General features: G+C 33.3%; 3 protein-coding genes and 1 long non-coding RNA gene across 4 annotated transcripts; 1 reads left to right on the forward strand and 3 right to left on the reverse strand.

Annotated features, from left to right (window-relative positions):
* Nucleotides 1–2,409: 2,409 nt before the first annotated feature.
* Nucleotides 2,410–4,283, reverse strand: LOC123208326 (receptor-like protein 33). Its single transcript, XM_044625771.1, has one exon. It carries the CDS (start codon nt 3,839–3,841, stop codon nt 2,585–2,587), a length of 1,257 nt encoding a protein of 418 aa, XP_044481706.1. The 5' UTR covers nt 3,842–4,283; the 3' UTR covers nt 2,410–2,584.
* LOC123197883 (receptor-like protein Cf-9) lies at nt 4,024–5,349 on the reverse strand. Its single transcript, XM_044612422.1, has one exon. It carries the CDS (start codon nt 5,347–5,349, stop codon nt 4,024–4,026), a length of 1,326 nt encoding a protein of 441 aa, XP_044468357.1.
* Nucleotides 5,350–10,012: 4,663 nt separating this feature from the next.
* On the forward strand, nt 10,013–10,814 carry LOC123208345. Its single transcript, XR_006500765.1, has 2 exons — nt 10,013–10,368; nt 10,467–10,814. It is a non-coding gene; the product is annotated as an uncharacterized LOC123208345 (long non-coding RNA).
* A 3,511-nt stretch (nt 10,815–14,325) lies between these two features.
* Nucleotides 14,326–17,642, reverse strand: LOC123208317 (receptor-like protein 9DC3). Its single transcript, XM_044625759.1, has one exon. It carries the CDS (start codon nt 17,457–17,459, stop codon nt 14,466–14,468), a length of 2,994 nt encoding a protein of 997 aa, XP_044481694.1. The 5' UTR covers nt 17,460–17,642; the 3' UTR covers nt 14,326–14,465.
* Nucleotides 17,643–19,906: the final 2,264 nt, after the last annotated feature.

Raw genomic sequence — 19,906 nt, forward strand, 5'->3', positions numbered from 1 at the left:
CGAATCTCACATCGACAAAGCACGGGAGAGATGCTGGGTCTGTGTGTGCTCTGTCTATGGATCCCACATTGGTTAGTGGTGGGAGAATTGGATTGGTTAAATAGCCTGTGAGCTCCTTAACTGTTAAGACGCGTTTTGGGTTGCAAAGCCCAATAGCAAACCCATGATGGACTGTGTGTCCAAAGTGGACAATATCTTAACAGTGGGCCGGGTTATTGGACCAGGGTTGTTACATGGAGATTATATATAATGTGGAAATTCTGACCATTATAAACAGAAAAAGCATGTAGTGAAGTAATAGGAAGGGCTTTTTAATTAGGTGGCTGTTAGATTCCAGTATTTTTCTATCGTGTAATTGTCATCTCCATGAACCAAGGGGCATGAGTTGAGACAATTTCTGCACAAACATCCAGTGTAATTTAATTAGTTTGTATGAAGTCTTGTTATACTTTCTTGGAACAAATATGGCTCTCTCTCCATTTACTTTCTTCAAGACTTTTCATCATCTTCTAATATTCAGGGTGGTCGTAGTGGTCCATCACTTCTGCATTCTTTTGACAAAGGAAATCCACACAATCCCAAGTTTTCAGCGTATGAAGTATTTGGGAAGGCATCAAAATGGGGTGCCTGTGGAATTGGCCCTGTGATTCGGTTTTGAGACTAATCTAGCACTTGAAGAAAGTTTAAATTTACCAATTGCCATGGGATAGATTGTATTCCCATCGAGAAAACCACAATGGCTAATACAGATGGTTGAACAACTGCAACCAATGACCGTGAGAAGATTCAAGGGGAGAAGAAATTCGTATGTTCTGGGAAATCTGCTATGGAGGGTTCCACTCTGCCGCAAAAGGGGGCCGCTTTCTTCCCCCCAAAAATGCCAGTTCCACCATCAGGGCCCAGCAAGTAACATAATTCTGTTCCAAGTAGCCTTCCATATCGAACAAGAAATTTTGTATTGAAAACAAGATAAAGGGGGTTGGATGTCATTCAAAGATTGCATCTAGTAAAGCTAAAAGCATCTACCTGGCTGACACGAGAGAAAAGTTTATTCATCATTCGCGTATGCATACCAAATGAGATTCAAGATTAACTGACTTTATGGAACTACAATTTGATACGAAATTCTACAATAATTGGTAAGTTGGTACCAACGAGTACTCCTGTGCATCATTGATGGCTGCAGCATTGGAACTTCCGGTGGTAGAACTGAGGAAAAATCTGAAAAACAAACAGACACAAAATATTTTTCAACTAAAGTTCACATAAATTTCTTTCTTTTTAAGTCAAACTCTCCAACTACTTTTGGCATTAATTCAGTCTCGCATTAACCCAGTGGCGGCAATCTGCAACAGCTTTCAGTAGCTCCAATACTCACAATTCTTAAGATAGAGAATACTATGAATTTACATTTTTAACCTTATTTTGAATTTATATTTTAAATTTTACTTTTAATATTCCTATTTATTTGGTAATTACGCAAACAGCATTTTGTAAATGCTGATATTAATTGAACAGTTGACCGAGGGAACAAGAAAACCACAATGGTTTGTACAGATGGTTGAACAGTTGCAACGAATGACTGTGAGAAGGTCGAAGAGAAGAAGAAATTAGTATGTTCAAGTGTACTATTTTTCACTGATCAATTGTAACAGAATGTCCTGTTTCTTGAAATGCAGAGGGAGTAGCATGTATCAGAATGACATGTTTCTTTTTCCAAAGGAGGCCTAAATTCATCTCATCACCTTCGCAATTCATATACACAAACATCTCTAAGGGTGAATCTCTTTCTCACCGACCAATACACAACACACTAAACCCTTCTCTTCAGAGTTTTTTGTCATAGAAAATGCAGAAAATTAATGCAGGGTGTGGAGTTATGGACAGAGCAGATTGTTATTGAGGGATGTTTGGTCCAAAGTTTCTCAGGTTTTGACAGTTCTTAATTGCAACTGTTGAAAAAGAAATTAAATGAATAGATAATGAGACAAATTTGTGGTTATTAAACATTCTTGTATTAGTCTGAAATGCAGAAATTGTTCTTAAGTTGATGCAGTGAGGATTGAGGTAGAGAACTCTGATACAATCCTCAACAATTTCATACAGTTTCCAGAATGTAAACAATTAATTTGATGGAAAGAATGCTAAGAGAAAGGAGAATGAGCTGAATAGAACAATGAGAAGAGTTACTGTTTTCATTAATCGAAAATATCCATGTCACTCAGTAAACAAAAATATTTATGAATACAAATTCCATCAGTTCTTCATGAGTCATGACTTCATCTTAATTTTCTACTTTAAAGTAAAGTTTCCTATGGCTGTAAATGTTAATGAATGTAAAATGAGAGTATTAGATTATATATTGTTATGTTGTTTGATGAGATTAACTAATTGAAATAATCAAAAGAAACCACACAACGGAGTCCACCCTTCAACATTTTATTAAAGGATTTATTACATAGCGATTGACAGTTTCTATGGAAAAAAAATACACAAGATTCAAAGCAAGAGAAAAAAAAAATACTACATATTATCAACAAGCTAGTTTGCACTAATACTCACCCATGAGAACTTTTTGAATCAATTAAGTATTTCTTCTTCCACGTTTGTTGTTCAGCCTTCTTCCCTTCCTAGGTTGCCTTCCTTCAACAATCCTTATAACCCATAGAGGCTTTCCAGTTGAGAACACAAGATATCCCATCGTAACTCCTAATACCATTCCACATCCGTAGCCAATCAACACTGCTTTCCAACCAAAACCATTTGAAGATTCTCCATCATTTGATTTTGAGAGTGATTGTGGTGTCTTCTCATAAGTTTCACATGTGTTTGACAATGGAAATCCACATAATGCCAAATTCCCATCATATGAATTGTTTGGAAAGGTATCAAAGTGGTTGTCTCGAGGTATGGGCCCGTTGAGATGGTTTTTTGACAAATTGAGAAACCCAAGAAAATTCAATTTGGTCAATTGCCAAGGAATTTTCCCAACTAACTTATTTGAAGAAAGGTCTAAGGATTCCAAGTCACTCATATTCCCAATAGATGGTGGGATACAACCTATTAGGTTGTTTTGAGAAAGATTGAGAAGACGAAGAGCATGAAGCTTCCCAATTACTTCTGGAATCTCTCCATGAAAATTGTTATTTGAAAAATCAATGGTAGTGAAAATAGTGATAATCTTCACTAGTTGATACTCAAATCCTTTCCAAGTTACCATCACAGAATCTTGATAATAATTCTCACCCATGTATTGCAACCTTCTCTCAGCTTCACCAAAGTCCATCATGGCATTAAGATTTTTGAAATACCTCGTTGGCAAAGAACCACTAATTGTGTTGTTTGAGAGATCAAAGATTCTCAACTTAGGAAAACAATTTTTCTTCTTAGAACAACCCCAATTAGAACCGTATAATTTGTTGGAACGAAGAACCAACACTTGTAGCTCTGGAAGATTTCCCAACCAATATGGGAACGTGTCATTTATCTTGTTGTTTCCAAGATCAAGAACTTCGAGCCTTGAACAGTTGATCAATGACCGTGGAATTGATCCTTTCAATTCATTGTTATTGAAGTTAAGGGTCCTATAGTTGTTTCCCCTTGCAAATGTTCTTGGAATAGAGCCATTAAATCTATTCTTCCGCAGATCTAACACATGAAGACTATTAAAATTTCCCATGCATTCTGGAATGTTACCACTTAAACTGTTATTTGATAGATCTAAAATCTCAATGAAGCTCATACTACAAATCAAGTCTGGTATCTCCCCAGTCAAATTATTGTTTGATAGTGAAATTAAGCTCAAGTAAGGTTGTGGAATTGGAAACAATCCCTGGAGCATGTTAGAATGAAGGTCCAAATATTGGAGATTTTTCCATGGAAGCTATATGCTGCCTGTGAGAGAGTTGTGGGAAAGATTTAGCCAGAACAGAGTATCCTTTCCAATCTCCAACATCCAGTTTGGTATATGACCATGGATTTTATTTTCAGAAAGATCTAGCTCATATAAATGATCTAGGCTTCTTAAGAAACCTGGGAATTTACTAATGTTGCAAGCAGATAAATACAAAGATTCAAGTTGAGGAATGATGAGTTGACATTGAATCCGGTAGTGGTCACAAACAAATTGTTATGAGAAAGAGAAAGGTACCAAAGGTTTTTGAGCTTTGAAAACATGTGAAACTCTATAATACCACTTAAACTATTAGAAGAAAGATCAAGGCCTTTTAGACTCACAAGTTGAAAGAGTGAACTTGGAATTGGACCAGTTAATTGATTAATTGACAAGTCTAAATACTGAAATTGTGTTAAGTTGGAAAAAAATTCAGGAAGTTGACCAATAAAACTATTGTTCCGAAGATATAACTGCTGAAGATTGACAAGATTTAAAAGAAATGATGGTATTGGGCCAGTGAGTTGATTACGTGACAAGGATAAAGATTGAAGTTGTGTTAAGTTGAAAAAAAATTCAGGAAATTGACCAATAAAATTGTTGTTCGAAAGACATAAATCCTGAAGATTGGCAAGATTTGAAAGAAATGATGGTATTTGACCATTGAATTCGTTATATGAGAGACTCAAAGATGTAAGTTGTGTAAGGTTTCTAAGTATTGTAGGAACTGATCCCCCTAGAGTGCAATTATCAAGAAACAACTCCTTTAAGTACAAGAGATTGTTGATTGAGTTTGGTAACTGTTCGGACATGCTCATGTCGGAGACATCCAAAGACTTGAGTGGTGTACTCCAATTACTTTTGGGAAAATGACTTGTCAAGTTGAAGTTAACTCTTAACTGAAGGATCTGCAAATTTGGTAGGCGAAAGACATCAACTGGAAAGTTCCCTTGCAATTTACAATACCATAGACTTAGATAAGTTAGAGAGGAAGATAGATTCTTCATCGAACTAGGCACAATGGAGGACATGTCCACATGATGAAGAACAAGGTCTTTTAACATCGTCAAATTCTGAACTAGCCTTTCAAAAACTGGTCTTTCAATTCTCACAGAAAAACTATCAATCTCAAAATAGTTTGAGGACAAGTCTAGTGTAACCAATTTAGACAAATGTGAGATTTCAAATGGAATGTGACCACTAAAGTTTGAAAATGAGAGATTCAGGTGTGTCAAACTGGTTATTCGACCAAAATCAGGGGAAATTTTAGAGAGTTTAAAATCATTGAAAGCTAGATTGAGCTTTTTCAATTGAGGAAGAAGAAAGAAACTAGTGTTTGAAGGGATATTTCCATAAAGCCAACTACAACTAAGGTCAAGACCAATCACATAACCAGTCACTGAATCACATGTGACCCCATCCCAAGAGCAACAATCTTTATCCTTTTTCCAAGACATCATTTTTGGATAAGAAATGACATGATTGTATTCACAATCAGAGGTAGAAGTATTTTTGAAGGAAAAGAGTTGCTTGAACTGGAGTAATGCAACAGTTTGGTGATGAGAACAGAGTGTTGCACAAGTTTGAGAATAAAAGAGGAAAATTTGTAGGAAGAGAAGTTGATAAGAGCATGTTAGACAACCCATCTTTGCTTAATTATGATGAAATCACAAGAAGATGTATCATTATATATAGAAAGGAAAAATGGAGGGGCACTATATCAACAACTAATTTAAAGTCTTGGTCAACCATATGTAAACTTCTTATAAGTTGTTGATGTCATTTTCAAAGTGATATAGAACATAGTGCTTCTCATTTTTATGTTTCTTTCTTTTATTTTATTTTTTATTTAATCATTTATTACGGGACCACTAAATGAAAGCCTTGGGCCCATCAACCCACACACACTCAAAAAAAAAAAAAAAAGATGATATTTCCTCATCTCTTAATATTGTTATCCTGTGTGGTTGTGTGCTTAATTATTATATATGTATAACTTAGTATTTTCGTGGTTGTCTCATGTTTATTGTTATAACCGTACTTTTGACATGCTTGGTAAATATTAGCTTCTATTAACAGATTGCACCTCTTTTTAAGGGTCTTGAATCATAGCCCTCTGATTGGCCCTTGTAATTTTGGTCATTTTACTTTAACCTGATAGATTTACGCAGAAGTAGGATCTATATAATATATTAAATAAATTGAATTTATTGTTTTCTTTGCATGCCTGTTAATTATTATGGATGGAGTGATGCCCAACTTTTTGTATATGAAAAATTCAACGCAGAAGGTTCAATTCATCTATGAACTTAATAAGTATGGCTGTAATAATTAATTGAACAAATTGTTTATTAAGTTATGTTGCCTGGATTGGCAAAATAAATTATTACTTAGCTACCTTTTCAAAATTTAATGTATTTTCCCCTAGCATTTGGGGCAGCCTACATTGTCAAAGAGGAAATAACTTTTCCAGAGTAAAGACTACTTCATAAATTATTGATTAGTCTTGGTCTTCACATCACATTCTAAGAAATATCATTTAGGACTTATAATAGTAAATATATCTAAAAGGCCAAAAGACTTGTTCCCACTCAAAGGTTTGATCATTGATGTAATTTCAAATTCTTATGCTAATTTTTAAAAACACAAAATCTCACTTATAAGTTAAATTTGATTAAAATTCTCAATTATATATAAGGGTTATCATTTTAACAATAATATTTTAAAAAATATATAATTTATTATATTTTTTTTAGATTTTAAAAATTAACAACTTTATCCTTGTATAAAATTTTTCATTTTTAAAAAGTTATATTATGACTAATGTCATTTTCAAAGTGGTGCAAAAAAAATTAGATATGGAATCTCTTTATTTACCAGACTAACGAAGGTTGAGAGATACATGTTATGCAGAAGTTTATGATTTTAATGTCTCTTTTTTCCTTTTTAACTTCTCCTCTCAAACATATCAGTTCAATTAATGATACAAGCAAAATTACTGAGTCCATGTGTGTTGATCACAACATATATTCATCCACGTTCACAATTAGGCTGATGCGGTGAAGAATGGGGTACATGACTTCTCCAATAATGAAATCACTTTAGAGTATATTCGAAAAATACTATGCTTTTAAAAGACCATTTCCTTTTTCTTTTGTGATTATGATGCCTGTGAATATAAATTGTGAACGATATGAATCAATACAACCATAATATTGTCAAAAAAGGGTTAAAATTTTCTTCAAAAAGAAAGAGAAAGTTGAGCGTGAGGATTGGGGTAGAGGTCTTCTTCAATAATTTAACAAGCACAAAGTCTTGGTCTCACAACAAGCGGAGTAGTTTGCACAAGTAGCGTGTTTAACATAAACTGTGAATCTGTGCAGCTCATTTTCCCTTTCCAATTTGTCTAATTTGTTCCACGAAGAAAAACTCTCATAGTGCTTGAGATAATCTATTTTGAACAGGAAGTCATATGCCAAAGCAAAAGTCCAAATGATCACAGATGTTGCGAAAGAGAACTTAGATTGGCTATAATATGATAAATCCCAACCCCATATCATTCACACACGAGTGAAATTTCAGATTAGCTTCATTCTCTGCATCACAATTTTGATGAGTGAGACAAAGGAGAATAGCTGTTGAATAAAGGTAGTATTACTTCCAAAACAAAACAAAACAAATAATATTTATTGTATTTGTAAAGTACCTTCAATCAGAATTATAGAAAGATCAGTATCTTAAATTAAAAAAAAAAAAAACTGATAATTCCATATCTCTCAATGTTGTTATCCCATTTTATTAAAAAGGTAAAGGAAAAAAATCACTTCGCATGACTACACCATGGTGATGCTAAAGCTAAATCACTATACAAACGACTTTCCAACATTTTTTCCTTGGAAAGAGTAGATAACTTTTTCAGAGTAAAGACTACTTCATGAAATATTGATTAGTCTTGATCTTCACATACACATTCCAAGAAATATCATGTAGGACTTAGAATAGTCAATATATCCAAAACGCTTGTTCCCACCCAAGGTTTGATATAACTCCAAACCCCTACCTACCATCTTTGAAAAACTCAAAGTCCCAACTATGAGTCAAATTTGATTAAAATTTTCAATTAGATATAAGAGTAAAATCGTTATTTTAATAATAATATTAAAAAATATATAATTCATTATGATTCCTTCTTAGGTTTTAAAAATTAACAATTTCATCCTTATTTAAAATTTTTCAGATTTGGAAAGTCACCTTTCCTCCCTCTTAAACCTAAGGTTTTTTTTTTTCACCTTTTTGGCCATCATCTTTGTCTCCGACGACCTCCTCTTTCCATCATATATTGTCACTGTGTTCGTCTCTTAACCTCTCCGGTTATAAAACTCATCGTCTAGATGGTTTTCATGGAAAAAGTAAATACTTTTCTTGGAGTAAGGACTACTTCATGAATTATTGATTAGTCTTGGTCTTCACTAAATGCATTCTAAGAAATATCATTTAGGACTTGGAATAGTCAATATATATAAAATAAGCCTACTTTGTCTATGTTAATTATAAGTCAATCACAAAGATTACAAGTCTTGGTCTACTAACTAGAAAGCAATATTGTCTATGTTAATTTCCAATCTCACATCCTATCTAGTTTGTTTTATACGGAAAAAAAATTCTTGTGGTGCGTGAGATCATCCAATTTGAACAGTAAGTTGCAGGCGAAAGCAAAAGACCAAATGATCACAGATTTTGTGAAAGAGAACATAGATTGGCTACAATATGATTTATTTTTTTCTTTTCTATTTATTTTTTGAGTCAAAGATCAAGATCTTGTGACTGCAAATACTTATGAACTTAAAATTTTGAAGGTAATCAGATGAACTAAAATTATTTTCTGCATTTTACACTGAACGTTAAATACAAAAAATAATTTGCTATAGAACACCATAGCTGAAAAGTCAAACTTTGCTTATTGAGATTGGTAAAATAACGCAGAAAATCTTGCCATTATAAACAGAGAAAACCTGTGGTGAAGAAATAGGAAGGGCTTTTTAATTTGCTGGCTGTTAGTTTCCAGCTTTTTTTTTTCTATCTTGTAATTGCCATTTCCATGGGCCAAGGGGTATGCGTTGAGAAAATTTCTGCATAAACATCCAGTGTAATTTAATCTTGTATGAAGTCTTGGTCTACTGTCCTGGACACAAATATGTCACCCCGCTTCTGCTGTCTTGAAGACTTTTCATCATCTTCTGATTTTGAGGGTGGTTGTAGTGGTCCATCACTTGTGCATTTTTTTGACTAAGGAAATCCATACAATCCAAAGTTTCCAGCAAATGAAGTATCTGACAAGGTATTAAAAAGGGGCTCCCGTTGAATGGGCCCTGTGAGTCGGTTTTGAGACAAATCTAGCACTTTGAAGAAAGTATAAATCTACCAACTGCCATGGAATTTTTCCACAAAGCTTGTTGGAAGGGAAGTCTAAAGCTTCAAGACGGTTCAAACTTCCAAGAGATGATGGGATACAACCTGTTAAATTGTTTGAGGAACATGCTATAGGACTTCTAAAATAATGAATTTAGCCCTCATCAAGTCTTGGCCTATTAAAAACATATTGCATTTCCATTCTCATGTTCATATTATCATAGGGCAGGGCTCATGGTTACAATACTGATAGATGTTAATGCATTTAAAAGCGATATTATTTCTTCATATGAAACAATCTTTATATCTATATATAAGAATAAATTTGAATATTGGAAAGTAGGCACAATGTCTTGTACTCAATAGACCAAGACATTGGTGCTGATCAGACTATTGATATAATCATTCAGTCCTCTACCCCTTCCTCTGTGCATGAACTTAAAAATATAGAATAAATTTTGTAAGTTAACACATCAAAGTTTGAGGTACATATTGTTTGGACCTTTTCGAATACCCTTGAGTAACTAGAATTGTTAGAATTCTACCAGCTTGCTAGCCTAATCAAATACTGGCAAAGGACAGAGAAATTTACTATACTTAGTTTAATTACAAGGACAATGTAAGAGATTGATAGCCCTCTTGAATATAGAGTATAACTTGAAACTCTAATCACGCAAATAAGTCTCTCAACTTAGTAATGAACTCACGAATTGCAGTATTTTTATCTGCACCAAAACGGCCATTCCATCTTATGAAAGGCCTATTTTGGATGGAGGAAGCCCGTTCCAAATGTAATAGTCATTTTCCAGACTGGAATGGCCAAAATGCTTCTGGAGCGACCAATGAACAATTGAACGCCTGTTCTGATACTAGAACTCCCAATTCATCATCTGAAACAGCTTTCTTGAATTGGAGTCACCATATCTAACATATATTGTATTCACAATAGGAAGACCTCTTTAGTGTGTAATAACAGTTAAAAGAACTCATCCAAGAATCATAACAATAGTGAAAAGAACTCATCCAAGAAGAAGAAATTAATGACTTCAAGTGCTGCTCTTAACAAGGTTAGTGCTTCGATTTTTATGGCATACATTTTTATATATGCTTCTGCGAGAATCTGAATATAAACTCCATTGATTTTTCAAGCTTCTTTTCTTTTCAGAGACAGATGCTTGACAAGAGCAAGGAGCACAACCGATTGAATCAGCATGGTCTATATATAATATTTCCACAGTCTGTTATTTGCAAGTTTTCATGGTAAATCCAAATTTCCATAAAAGCATAAAAAAGTGCTTCAATTGTTTCTTTAAATAGTATTTTGTTTGTTATTTTTGTCGTTTGAAGTGCTGTAAGACATATGTTGATGGTAAGCTACTACTTTTTTCTGCTTCACAAAATGCAGTTAATATCTGAACTTGTTACTTCTATTGTAATTGCTTTATTTCTTATAAATCATGAACATTAAATGAAATCACTCTTATAAGAAAATCATGAATATCATTTTTTGCCATCCGTGTATTTTTCTCTCTTTATTTGTATTATTTAGAAAGAAAACTGTAAGGATATAATTGTTAATGAAGAACAATATAAGGGCAAATCTCTTTCTCACCGACCAATACACAACACACTAAAACCCTCCTCTTGAGAGCCCAGCAAATCACTGAACAAGAATACTAGAACTGGGTGGTGAAAAAAATGTTGACCTTTTATTCAAACTTAGAGAAAGTTTAGATTTTGATAAATTGGGTTTCGGTGTTCGGTTGCAAGAGAGTTTTGTAATAATGATGGGTCACCATCACCAGTGGCAGAAGACAATGCATTGAGGTTGTTTCATTGGAAAATCTCTTTGATGGGTTACGGAAGTGGATTGGTGTAAGGAATTTCCATGGGATACATTGTATTCACAACAAGAAAACCACAATGGTTTGTACAGATGGTTGAACAGCTGCAACCACTAGTATGTTCAAGTGTACTATTTTTCACTGATCAATTGTAACAGAATGTCCTGTTTCTTGAAATGCAGGGGAAGTAGCATGTATTAAATTATCACTATTGTGTGCTTTACTTTTCTTTTTCCAAAGGAAGCTTATATTCATCTCATCACCTTCACAATTCATATTGACAGACATCTCTAATCACTGAAAATGGCAGGACTTAAACATACTGCTTACCTTTAAGTTCAAAGGATCATTAGCAAATCACATCAGAATGTCATGTTTCTTTTTCCAGAGGAACCCTAAATTTATCTCATCACCTTCACAATTCATATACACAAACATCTCTAATCACTGAAGATGGCAAGAAGAATAGATTTATTTCTTTTTTGCAAAGTAAGTATCTATTGAACAAAACAAAGGGACCCGAAAGCCCGAAACAAAGGAAACGGCAGAGTCAAAGACAAACAACAATCCAAGACCCAAAACTAGGAGAAGCCCGAGCTCAAGGGACAAACAAAAAACCAAGAACACCACTCTCTTACTTTCTATCCTGCCAAGCAATAACTAGATTGAAAACAAGAGAGTGCACTGCACACAAAGACCAAAGAACAAACCAACCCAAAACACATCTACAACCATAAACAAAAGCAACCATATACATCCATTTACACATGTACAACAAAACAAAGTAACAACACCAACCACAAACTCTAAGCCTTCTTACATTGGAAAGAAATGCAAGAAGCAACTCACCAAAACACAAGAAAGCCATCCTACAAATTCATCCTAGTGTTAGTACAGAAATTTTATCAAGCGTCAACTCTATATATATATATATATTCTAGTTTTCTAGATAAACAACCAAGAAAGTGAGTTCCAGCTATTAAGATCCTTCTTTTTCTTTTCCTATGATGACTTAAGGAAATCCAAGAGAAAGAAATAGAATAATGCATTTAAAAGTGATATTTTTTCTTCATATCTATATATGAGAATAAATTTGAGCATTGGAAAGTAGGCACAATCTCTTGTACTCAATAGACCAAGACATCGGTGCTGACCAGACTATTGATATAATCAATCAGTTCCCTACCTGTTCCTCACTGGATGAACAAAAAATATGGTATAGTTGTCAAAAGTTAACACATCAAAAGTAACTAGAATGGTTAGAATTCTGCTTGCTTATTAGTCTAATCAAATACTAGCAGAGGATAGAGAAATTTACTACACTAAAGTTTAATTACAAGGAGAATGCAAGGGATTGATAGTCCTCTTGAATATAGTGTATTACTCAAAGCTCTAACCACTAAAATAAGTCTCTCAACTTAGTAATGAACACACAAAGTGCATAATTTTTATCTGAGACAAAAGGGCCATTCCATTTGATGAAACTCCTATTTCGGATGGAAGACTGTTCCAAATGGAATAGTCCTGTTCCAGAATGGAACAGCCAAAACGTTTTTAAAAATTAGAACAATTGATGGAACGACCTTATTTTGACTTCCTATGGTGCCTGAAACAATAGTCCGCCTCACCAGAATGCCTGTTCTAATACTAAAACTCCTGATTCTTCATTTGAAACACCTTTCTTGAATTGGAGTCACCATATCTAATATCTATAGTATTTACAACAGGAAGACCTCTATAGTTTGTAATAAGAGTTAAAAGAGTGAGACTTAGAATCATAGCAATAGTGAAAAGAACTCATCCAAGAAGAAGAAATTAATGACTTCAAGTGCTGCTCTTAACAAGGTTAGTGCTTCGATTTTTATAGCATACATTTTTATATATGCTTCTGCGAGAATCTGAATATAAACTCCATTGATTTTTCAAGCTTCTTTTCCTTTCAGAGACAGGTGCTTCACAAGAGCAAGGAGCACAACCGATTCAATCAGCATGGTCTATATATTATCTTTCAGCAGACTATTATAACTTATAAGCAAGCTTTCATGGCAAATCCACATTTCCATCAAAGCATAAAATTAAAGTGCTTCAATTGTTTCTGGAAATAGTATTTTGTTTGTTATTTTTGTGGTTTGAAGTGCTGTAAGACATAAGTTGATGGTAAGCTACTACTCTTTCTGCTCTACAAAATGCAGTTAATTTCTGAACTTATTACTTCTATTTTCAGTTTTTTATTTCTTATAAATCATGAACATTAAATAAAATCACTCTTATAACAAAATCATGAAGATTATTTTTTGCCATCCGTGCATTTCTCTCTCTTTATTTGTATTATTTAGAAAGAAAACTGTGAGGATATAATTGTTAATGAAGAGCTTTCTAAGGGCAAATCTCTTTCTCACCGACCAATACACAACACACTAAAGCCGTTCTCTTTGGAGTTTTTTGTTGTGGAAAGTGCAGAAAATTAATGCAGGGTGTGGAGTAATGGACAGAGCAGATTGTTGTAGAAGGATGTTTGGTCCAAAGTTTCTCAGGTTTTGAAAGTACTTAAAGAGCATGGATTGCAGCTGTTGAAAAAGAAATTAAAAGAATAGATGAGAAGACGAATACGTGGTTATTAGACACTCTTGTATTAGTCTGAAATGAAGAAATTGTTCTTAGGTTGATGCAGTGAGGATTGAGGTAGAGGACTCTGATACAATCCTCAACAATTTCATACTGTTTCCAGAATGCAAACAGTTGATTCAATAGAAAGAATCCTAACAACAAAGGAGAATGAGCTGGATAAAGCAATCAGAAGAGTTTTCATTAATCGGAAATATAAATGAAGAAATTATAAAAAAAAAAAAAGCATAACCAAAAATGGCGATTCGAGAGGCCAGTGCCCTCCAAAACCAAAAATGGTCTATGTTTATATCACATGATTTTTCAATTTTGTTGAATTTATGATTTGAGGTATATGCTAACATATGCTTTAACCAAGCATTTTCTGGTGTATACAAATATTTATGAATGCAAATTTTATCAGTTCTTCAAGAGTCATGACTTCATATTAATTTTCTACTTTAAAGTAAAGTATCCTATGACTGTAAATGTTAATGAATGTAAAATAAGAGGATTAAATTATATATATTTTTATATTGTTTGATGAGATTAACTAATTTAAATAATGAAAAGGTATGACACAACAGAGTCCACACTTTGACATTTTATTAAAGGATTTACTACATGGCAATTGATAACTTGCATTGAAAAAAAAAAAAAAACAAGATTCAAAGTAAGAAAAAAAATACTGCATGTTATCAACAAGCTAGTTTGCACTAATACTCACCCATGGGACTTCTTCTTCCATGTTTGTTGTTCAGCGTTCTCCTCTTTCTTGGCTGTTCTCCTTCAACAATTCTTATAACCCACTGAGGCTTTCCTGTTGAGAACACAAGATATCCCATCGTAACTCCTAACACCTTTCCGCATCCGTAGCCAATCAATACTTCTTTCCAACCAAAACTATATGAAGATTTTCCATCATCTGATTTTGAGAGTAGTTGTGTTGTCTCATCATAAGTTCCACATGTGTTTGACAAAGGAAATCCACATAATGCCAAATTCCCATCATATGAATTGTTTGGGAAGGTATCAAAGTGGTTGTCTCGAGGTATGGGTCCGGTGAGATGGTTTTTTGACAAATTCAAAAATCCAAGAAAATTCAATTTGGTCAATTGCCAAGGAATTTTCCCAACTAGCTTATTTGAAGAGAGGTCCAAGGATTCCAGAGCACTCATATTTCCAATAGAAGGTGGGATACAACCTGTTAGGTTATTTTGAGAAAGATTGAGAAGATGAAGAGCACGAAGCTTCCCAATTACTTCTGGAATCTCCCCATGAAAATTGTTATTTGAGAAATCAATGGTAGTGAAAATAGTTATAATTTTCACCAGTTGATACTCAAATCCTTTCCATGTTACCATCACAGAATCTTGATAATAATCTTCACCCATGTATTGCAACCTCCTCTGAGCATCACCAAAGTCTGTCATGGCATAAAGATTTTTGAAATACCTAGCTGGCAAAATACCACTAATCTTGTTGTTTGAAAGATCAAAAATTTTCAACTTAGGAAAACAATTTTTGGTCTTTGAACAACCCCAATTAGAACCATATAATTTGTTGGAACGAAGAACCAACACTTGTAGCTTTGAAAGATTTCCCAACCAATATGGGAACATGCCATTTAACTTGTTGTTTCCAAGATCAAGAACTTCGAGTTTTGAACAGTTGATCAATGACCATGGAATTGACCCTTTCAATTTATTGTTGTTGAAGTTAAGGGTCCTATAGTTGTTTCCCTTTGCGAATGTTCTTGGAATGGAGCCATTAAATCTATTCTTCCGCAGATCCAACACATGAAGAGTACTGAAATTTCCCATGCATTCTGGAATGATACCACTTAAACTGTTATTTGACAGATCTAAAATCTCAATGAAGCTCATATTACAGATCAAGTTTGGTATCTCCCCAGCCAAATTGTTGTTTGACAGTAATATTAATCTCATGTAAGGCTGTGGAATTGGAAGCAATCCCTGGAACATGTTAGAATGAAGGTCTAGATATATGAGATTTTTCCATGGAAGCTGTATTGTGCCTGTGAGAGAGTTGTGGGAAAGATTTAGCCAGGACAGAGTCTCTTTTCCAATCTCCAACATCCAATTAGGTATATGACCATGGATTTTATTTTCAGAAAGATCTAGCTGAGATAAATGATCTAGGCTTCTTAAGAAACCTGGGAATTCACTAATGTTGCAAGCAGATAAAAACAAAGATCCAAGTTGAGGAAACGATGAGTTGACATTGAATCCGGTAGTGGTCACAGACAAATTGTTATTAGAAAGAGAAAGGTACCTAAGGTTTTTGAGTTTTGAAAACATGTGAAACTCTATAATACCGTTTAAACTATTTGAAGAAAGATCAAGGAAAGTTAGACTCACAAGTTCAAAGATTGAACTTGAGATTGGACCAATTAATTGATTACTTGACAAGTCTAAAGACTGAAGTTGTGATAAGTTGAAAAAAAATTCAGGAAATTGACCAATAAAATTATTGTTCCAAAGAGATAAATCATGAAGATTGGCAAGGTTTAAAAGAAATGATGGTATTGGACCAGTTAACTGATTACTTGACAAGTAGAGATGGGAAAGCTGCGATGAGTTGATAAAACAAACTGGAATTAGGCCGGTGAGTTGGTTACTTGACAAGTCTAATTGAAAAAGTTGTGTTAAGTTGAAAAAAAATTTAGGAAATTGACCAATAAAATTATTGTTCGAAAGAGATAAATAGTAAAGATTGGCAAGATTTGAAAGAAATGATGGTATTGGACCAGTTAATTGATTACTTGACAAGTCTAAAGACTGAAGCAGTGTTGAGTTGAAAACAAATTCAGGAAATTGACCAATAAAATTATTGTTCCTAAGAAATAAATGCTGAAGATTGGCAAGATTTGAAAGAAATGATGGTATTTGACCATTGAATTTGTTATTTGAGAGACTCAAAGATGTAAGTTGTGTAAGGTTTCTAAGTGCTGCTGGAATCGATCCCACTAGAGTACAATTGCTGAGATACAACTTCCTCAAGGAAAAGAGATTGCTGATTGAATTAGGTAATTGTTCTGACATGCTCATGTCAGAGACATCCAAAATCTTGAGTGGTGTACTCCAATTAACTTTGGGAAGATTACCTGTCAAGTTGAAGTTATATCCTAACCAAAGGAACTGCAAATTGGGTAGGCGAAATATGTCAACTGGGACGTTCCCTTGCAATTTACAATGCCATAGACTTAGATAATTTAGAGAGGAAGATAGATTCTTCATCGAACTAGGCACAATGGAGGACATGTCCACACCATCAAGAACAAGCTCGGTTAACACTGTCAAATTTTGAACTAGCCTTTCGAAAACTAGTCTTTCAATTCTCACATGAAAATCATTACTCCCGAAGTAGTTTGAGATGTCTAGTGTAACCAATTTAGACAAATGTGAGATTTCAAATGGAATATGACCACTAAAGTTTGAGGTGGAAAGGTTAAGGTGTGTCAAACTAGATATTCGACCAAAATCAGGGAAAATTTTAGAGAGTTTAAAATCATTAAAAGATAGGTTGAGTGTTTTCAATTGAGGAAGAAGAAAAAGGCTAGTGTTTGAAGGGATATTTCCATAAAGCCAACTACAGCTAAGGTCGAGGCCAATCACACGACCAGTCACTGAATCACATGTGACCCCATCCCAAGTGCAACAATCATCATCCTCTTTCCAAGACATCATTTTTGGATAAGAAATGACATGATTATCTTCACAAACAGAGGAAGAAGTGTTTCTAAAGGAAAAAAGTTGTTTGAACTGGAGTAATGCAATAGTTTGGTGATGAGAACAGAGTGTTGCATAAGTTTGAGAATAAAAGAGGAAAAATTGGAGGAAGAGAAGTTGATAAGAGCATGTCAGACAACCCATCTTTCCTTAATTATGATGAAATCACAAGAAGATGTATCATTATATATAGAAAGGAAAAATGGAGGGGTCACTACATCAGAAACTGATTTAAAGTCTTGATCAACCATATGTAAACTTCTTATAGATTAATGATGTCATTTTCAAACAGCATAAGCATCATCCATCACGTAGCTTCCACAATTTAAGTGCCAATTTATTCAAAAAAAGGAAGAGAGTAGACCCCATCCATCCATCATGACATCATGTGTTTTGTTCACAATTAAATTGATGCCGTGTAGAATGGGGTGCATGACTTCTCCAATAATGAAAGTCCTACGTTCACATACAATTTTGTCATGCATGGAAGCAAAAATCCAATTGATTACAACTTTTGAAAGACAAAATATATTGATAGATGATATAAACAATCATGAAGATCGGGGTAGAGGACTCCAATAATTTAATAAGCACAAGGTCTTGGTCTACTGACAAGAAAACAATTATATGTCTCCATCTCGTTCGATCACATGCAATTTATCTCTAGTTTTAATCTTTTTTCTCCAATATGTGGTTTAGTTTACATTACATTTTTCTTCTTATTTTGTTGAATTTGTGGTTTCAGGCATATTGTCTATGAAAATCATCATTCTTGTGAACTTGATAAGAAAAATGTAAACTCATGTATTGTTTAATCTCACTTTCTCTTGTTCAAATATATATAATACTATAATATGGCCATACTACTGCATACTTCTATATTACATGAATATTAATGGATAATAATATTGGAACGTATTGAACTATCTTTTTTTTTTTTATATATTAAAAGAATTGATCTTTCAAGTTTTTATTTTAAAGTTATTACACTTTGAAAATTTTCCATTGGAATAATTAATTTCACTATTTTTTTTTAATTGAAGATACCAAACTAATTATCTTACTTTCAAAACACTATAAAACAAATAATCTTAATTGTGTTTGTAAGATAACTTCAATCATAATTATAAAAAAGTCAGTATTTTCAATTAAAAAAAATTGATAGTTTAATAACTCTCAGTATTATCATCCCATTTTATTAAAAAGTTAAAGAAAAAAATAATTTAGCATGACTAGACCATATTGATGGTAAAGCTAAATCATTATACAAACTACTTTCCAACATTATTTTCTTGGAAATAGTAAATTACTTTTCTAGGGTAAGGACTACTTCATGAATTATTGATTAGTATTGATTTTCACATATACATTTTAAGAAATATCATTTAGGAGTTGGAATAGTCAATATATCTAAAAAGCCAAAAGTCTTGTTCCCACCCAAGGTTTGATGTAATTCCAAACTTTCACCTGCCAACTTTTAAAAACCCAAAGTCTCAGCAATGATCAAATTCTATTAAAATTCTCAATTAGATATAAAGGAGAAATCGATATTTTAACAATAATATTAAAAAAATATAATTTATTATAATTTCTCTTTCCTTATGTTTTAAAAACTAATAATTTCACTCTTATCTAAAGTTTTTCAGTTTTGAAAAGTCATAATCCCTCTTTCCAAACCTAGCATTTTTCTCTTCACCTGTTTGGTTACTATTTCCATTTTCAACGACCTCCCCTTTCCACCCTAGACTGTCACCGTCTTCTTCTCTTCACCTTTTCGGCCATGAAACTCGTCTTCTAGATGATTTTCATGGAAAGAGTAAATATCTTTCTTGGAGTAAGGACTACTTCATGAATTATTAATTAGTCTTGGTCTTCACATGTACATTCCAAGAAATATCATTTAGGACTTGGAATAGTCAATATATCTACAATAAACCTACTTTGTCTATGTTAATTATAAGACAATAACAAAGATTGTAAGTCTTGGTCTACTAACTACAAAGCAATATTTTAAATAGCATAAGCATCATTCATCATGTAGCTTCCACAATTTAAGGGCCAATTTATTCAAAAAAAGGAAGAGAGTAGACCCCACCTGATAGCTTATTTTGGGGTCCAAAATTACCTTAATAAGTTTATCACTAACTTCTTTTTCTTTGAAATTAAATATTTGATATCTGTATTTTCTAAAATAATTTTATCTTAATAATATATAAGAATTTTTTTATGTTGTCAATCTAATTAAATTGTTTTTTTAATCACTAATAAAAAACTGAGATATATCTTATGCAGAAGTTAATGATGTTTAATGTGTTTGTTTTAAGTTTTCTCTTCTCAAACACATCAGTGTACTTGGTCAAATAAACAAAATTACCAAGTCCATGTTGTTTTGTTCACAATTAAGT

Source organism: Mangifera indica, chromosome 1 (genome assembly GCF_011075055.1).
Source record: "Mangifera indica cultivar Alphonso chromosome 1, CATAS_Mindica_2.1, whole genome shotgun sequence".
NCBI classification, from domain to species: Eukaryota; Viridiplantae; Streptophyta; class Magnoliopsida; order Sapindales; family Anacardiaceae; genus Mangifera; species Mangifera indica.